General features: G+C 42.4%; 1 protein-coding gene across 1 annotated transcript; it reads right to left on the reverse strand.

Annotated features, from left to right (window-relative positions):
- Positions 1-1,226: 1,226 nt before the first annotated feature.
- LOC101659685 (olfactory receptor 6N1-like) lies at positions 1,227-2,174 on the reverse strand. The gene has a single exon (XM_004714801.2). The coding sequence runs from the start codon at positions 2,172-2,174 to the stop codon at positions 1,227-1,229; it is 948 nt and encodes a 315-aa protein (XP_004714858.2).
- Between the last annotated feature and the right edge of the window lie 3,681 nt (positions 2,175-5,855).

The following is a 5,855-nucleotide window of genomic DNA, read 5'->3' on the forward strand; positions in this document are numbered from 1 at the left end:
AGAATGGGTTGGAAAGAGGGAACCGATTACAAGGAACTATATGTGACCTCATCTCTGGGGGATGGACAACCGAAAATGGGGTGAAGGGAGACGTCGGACAGGGCAAGATATGACAAATAACAATTTATAAATTATCAAGGGCTCATGGAGGGGGGCGGGGAGGGAAGGGAAAAATGAGGACCTAATGCCGGGGGCTTAAGTGGAGAGGAAATGTTTTGAGAATGATGAGGGCAATGAATGTACAAATGCGCTTTACACAATTGATGTGTGTATAGATTGTGATAAGAGTTGTATGAGCCCCTAATAAAATGATTTTAAAAAAAAGATTTAGTAGTAACAGATCCTCTTTCATTTTTTAAATACACTCTTTTCTGTTTTTCAGTTAGATACAAGTATACTGAGTTCAAACTCTGCATAGTTGATTTTGGAAAGACATCTTATTTTTCAGCCATGGGAGATTTAACGGGAAACCTTATACAAAATATTCAACTGTGCTCTGGTAAGGCTTTGTGGGGGATCATGTAATTCTTATGTGAGGTATGGAGTCTAGTCTTACTTCTAGAACTAAAAACAGAAAGAACAGAATAGTAGGACTCCTCTGGCAGAAAGTTTATCCAAGGCAGCCCTGTAAAGTAGTAGACCTTGTTCGTGTTAGATATGTCGCTATGAGAGTTAATATATGGGAAAGATAGGCCAACAAAGGAAGACCATGACTCACTGTAATGAGGTTTCCATCTACTTCTGCGGTTGGTACTCTTGGCTGCAGCAGCAGGGTATGGGGCACAAGTATTACAGGCTGTTTGCTTCACAAAACAATGGAACTTATAATCATGGAAAGTAGTGGAAATAAATCAGATTAGGGGTATGAAAACTATGATGTCATTCTATTTCGAGCCTACTTCCAACTTGTCATGTAACCTTAGTTAAGTGATATCCTTCCTCTTGATTTTGAATTTATCAAGACAGAGGGGTTTTGGCCGAAGGACTTCATACATTTCCTCCCCCACCCCTAATTCAAAAATTAAATTTAATGCTCTCCTGATGGCATTAACTTGGTTACAGATGGAATTTGCTCAAATAACTCCTAAACAATTATTTGTTGATCCAATCTGAGACTTGAACCTAGTCCAATAATGTCTTCATTATAGCTCATCTCCTTACACATTTCTCACCAATGAACTGATTTTTCCAGTTACTTAGTGGATGATTGATGATCTGAGGGAACTTCAAGATCCCTTTAACACAGCCCTAACCCTTTGAGCAACTCTCTTCATAGCTTCTTTCACCTCTTTGTTACGAAGGGTATAAATAATAGGGTTGAAGAAAGGGGTAAAAAGAGCATAGACTAAGGCAATAAGCTTGTCTTTGCCATTAGCTCGGATCTTGGGTGGCCCAACATAGACAATGAAGGCAGAGCCAAAGAAGAGCGTCACTACAGTCATATGGGAGGAGCAGGTAGAGAAGGCCTTGGCACGACTTGCTGCTGAGGGTAACTTCATTACAGCCCTCAGGATCCCAACATAGAGGCCCAAAATGATTAGAAGGTCACAAGCATTGATCGCTCCAATCACTATCCTATGGACTTGAGCATGCCAGCTTGTGTCGACACATGCCAACCGCATTAGAGGTGCCAGATCACAAAAGTAATGGGCCACCTCTTTCAAGCAGAAGGGAAGAGTGGCTGTGAGGCTGGCTGGCACAAGTGCTGCTGAGAAGCCAGCCACCCAAGAGGCTCCTGCCAGCCATAGCTGGACCTGTCTGCTCATCAGTGCATGGTAATGGAGTGGGTGGCAAATGGCAAGGTAGCGGTCCAAGGCCATCACCCCTAGCAGGTAGCACTCAGTCATGCCCAAGGAATGGAAGACATACAGCTGGATGAAGCACACCACAGATGAGATGGGTAATTTCCCATGGAGCAGGGTATGCAGCAGTGTGGGTACCGTGGTACTGACATACCAGAGCTCCAAGAAGGAGAGGACACTGATGAAGAAGTACATGGGTGTGGACAGTCCAGGATCTGCTTTAACCAGGACAATGATGAACAGGTTCCCTGCCAGGGTGAGGAGATAGATGCATAGGGTCCCCACGACGGCAAGAGGTTGCATAGTTCCAGTGGCAGTGAAACCAGCAAGGATGAAATTATGGATCCTAGTCTTGTTGGTGTGATTCATCATTCCTAGGAACTGCAGGTGACAAAGTACTTCAGGCTTCTTTCTCACTTGGGAACTGTAGCAAGAGTAAAAGTATAGAACACATGAGTTTGAAAAATCTTAGACATTGCCTTCATTATCAAGGGCTACTCTAAGAGAACCACCACAAGTGCCTAGCTTTAGCAAGCAGACATTGATTTCCTCACAGTTTAACCAAGCTCAATGCCATCAAGTTGATTCTGACTCACGGCGACACTGCAGAGTAGGGTGAAACAGCTCCCGTGGCTTTGAGAGATCGCAACTCTTTTCAGAAGTAGAAAGCATCATTTTCCCTCTAGGAGCTCCTGGTGCTTCAAATTGCTGACCTCCAAGTTAGCAGCCCTCTGCATAGCCACGACCCACCAGGGCCCCTCCTCACAGTTTCAGAAGCTAGAATCCCAAAGTCAGGTTGCCAGCTCCACGGATAAAATTTGTTTCACTGGGAGTTCAGGTTGATGTTCCTCATCTCTTTGAACTTCTATTTCTGAGAGATTTTTTTTTTGTACTTTGGCGTTTTTCTTTCCTCATGGGCATTTACTCTTTTATACATCTAACTATTTGTTTTATATGTCTAATACATTTACTCAAGATAGACGCACACCAATCCTGTTTCATTACCATGACTAAAGCACTCTATTCCCAAATGGGATTATAGCCGCAAGCATACATCCTTTTGGGAGACATGATACAATCCATCCCTTTCCATTCTTTGTTTCTAAATGAATGTCCTACCACATGAAATGCAAATTGATTCCATCACATCATCATAACAATCTTACATCAGCGACAAATCTAGCATCTCACCACATGAATGATCTGAATCAAATATGGGTTCTGAGTGAATAATAACTTTTCATCGGTAAACCTGTGGAATTGGGACCACAAGTTGTATGTTCCCAAAGCACAATGGTATGAAGGAAGGAGTTAATATTTTTCATTCAAATGGGAAAAATTGGAGGAAAAGAAGAGATCATGGGAATTAGGTTCAAAACCTGACAGAACACATTTCGTTAGCTCTTGAGGTATGAAAATTATCATCTGTTCTCTGACACTGTATAGTCTAATTATATGTGAGTGTGATGGTACCTGTGTGAAGGCAGGGGTAGAGTCCCACTGCTAAATACAGATACAGCTCCATGACATCTCCTAGCGAGTATTAACTTTTGATCCAAGTGACACTGAACAATACTCTCTTGCCCCGCTTCCCTTTCTGCTCGCCTGGATTGCACATCTGCCTCTGGGATTTGCAGCCCACAGAGTTCACAGCCCTTGTGGCTTGCTAAACCTGCCAACTGAGGGGTCCTGAAGTGCTCCTGCCCACCTTGGATTTTCATGCCTCTGCACTCTCCAGTCTCTGCTCTCAGCTCCCTGCTTTGCTCTCTGCTTCCCCCACTGGCAGCTGCATGAGTCTGATGTGGCCTCTGGCTAGCACTAGATGCATGGACTTCAGTTAGGCTGAACTGCTTGATAAAGGAATGCTTTCTTGGTATAAAATTTTCTTATACATATGAGTTGCAATGACTCCATTTCTCTCTCCTTCTCTCTGAAAAACACTGCCTAACACAGAAATCCTGTGGATAATGATACTGCCTTCTAGACTTCTAGAGTTGTTTATGCTTTCTGAATTCTGGATGGTGTCCTCTTGCCTCTGGGCTTTAGCTTTGTCTTCCAGGCCCACTGGGAAAACAACGCTACTCTCCCAGTTCTGGGTCGCTCCATTCTCCTAGTCCATGTGAGTGGTGACCCCACCCTCTTAACACCAACAGACCCCTTTCATCTGCCGTTGGCCATCATATTCCATTATTTAATTGGGGGTGGGTGGATTATCCCCATAATACAATTCAAGGTCAGTTCCACATTCCAGAACTGATGGGAAGACCTGACACTCACTTTGAGAAGCAGACTGCGCCCTCATCCGTGGAAATTGAGAGGGCCCTGCTTCCTGTGCTCCTTCCCATCGTTCTGTTGCTCTCCCAGCTCTTCCGGCTATGAGCATGTTCCTTTCTTGGAGAACAATAGATATTGCCTTTTGGCCTGTTCTTGCAACAGGCAGGAACCCTTCTTTCCTCTGTTCTTTCTCTGTCCACTAGTCTAAAGTTAATGCGAATTCTGCTGTGAGAGTTGGTTAGACCATCAGTCAAAGATTGTGATGCCATATCCTTCCTGAAGACATATATCTTTCATTTTTACAGAAACATTTTCCAATCTTAAATTCTGTTTTCATTTTTCACTCCTCCTATTTAAGTCTTCTGAGCCCTTCCTAGAATGGCCTCTGAGGTCCATTGTTCTACTAACAGTCTCTTTGAGAAAGTCTCAGCTTTTACTGTCGCCAAACCACTGCCATCAAGTTGACTCTCATTCATAGTGTATATTCAAACCCTACATAGACTATAAATTGTTCCGGCATCAGATAGTTTCATCTTTCTCCTGCAAAGTGGCTGCTAGGTTTGAACCACTGACCTTGTGGTTGGTAGCTGAATGCTTATCCTATTAGGCACTTAGAAACTATTCCAATCTCTATGCATTATCCAATTCCAAAATTACTTCCACATTTTAAACATCTGTTAAAGCAGCATTCCATCCTTGTGGTTCCAAATGCCGTCTGAGGTGTCTAGTGTTGCTGAAACAGAACTGAGGCAAGTGGTTGCTCTTGACATATTTGTCTTCTTGCAGTTGAGGAGGTGAGAGAGCCAGGTCTATTGAGAAGGCACTTCCCCTCTCTGTTCACTCTAGAGAAAGATGTGTGTATGTTTGAGTTTCTGTTCATGGTGGATATTCATGTAGTTTGGCACCTCTCTTTTCCCACTTTTGGTTCTATCCTGCATTTAATCTCGTTGATATCGCAAAAGGAATAGATACAATATAAAACATACACTAACCTTGCCTTATTGATAATTGACATAACAAATAGAACACATTCCCCAAAGGGATTATAGTCATAGGCATAAAAAATTTGATTTAAGGCACACATTTTCTTTTGGGGGAGGCACAATTCAATCCACAACACACATTATCAAACCAACTTTCCTCACTTTGTGAAAAAGAAACAGAAGGACAAGGGGTTCCCTCAATATTAGAGCCTGCTGTTAAGAAATTTGGAGTGGATTCCAAGTTTTCTGATGTGTGAATCAACACTTTTCTTACCATATTGACATGACACCAGGGTCAGAGACCTGCTAGGAAGTAGGAGAGACAGAAAAGCTGCCACACTCGTATATCCTACAAACTCTGAAGAAATACTTTAAAGTAATCATTCTATATCCAATGATAAGCTACACTGAGCTGAAGAGAGAAATATACTTTCTAAGAATTTGCCCTGTGGTACCTTCATTTCAGATCCTTGGAGTTCTGGGATGTTCTCAGTTAGATTTGAAGGAGGAAAAGATTGGAGAAGAAAATGTGGGCACTCTACCCACAGGTCTGTAATGCTCAGAAGGGTCAGATTAGAAATGATCAAGTAAAATATGGGCACACTAACAAAAGGGTTCCCAGAAAAGACATGCATAAGAAGTCTCAAAGATAAAATTAAGGACATCAGACCCTCATAATTTTGTTCTAGAATCCATGTAATACAAAAAAAATTAAACCTCTGCAGGGATTGACTTTGATATCATTTTTCTGACACTAACTGTTAATGGACAATGCATTAGTCCAGTGCTACTCTTT

Source organism: Echinops telfairi, unplaced genomic scaffold (assembly GCF_000313985.2).
Source record: "Echinops telfairi isolate 266 unplaced genomic scaffold, ASM31398v2 ScPeMD7_7425;HRSCAF=8463, whole genome shotgun sequence".
NCBI lineage: Eukaryota > Metazoa > Chordata > Mammalia > Afrosoricida > Tenrecidae > Echinops > Echinops telfairi.

Coding starts and splice junctions, on each gene's coding strand:
- LOC101659685 (XM_004714801.2), bottom strand. CDS start 2,174: ATGATGAATCACACCAACAAGACTAGGATCCATAATTTCATCCTTGCT.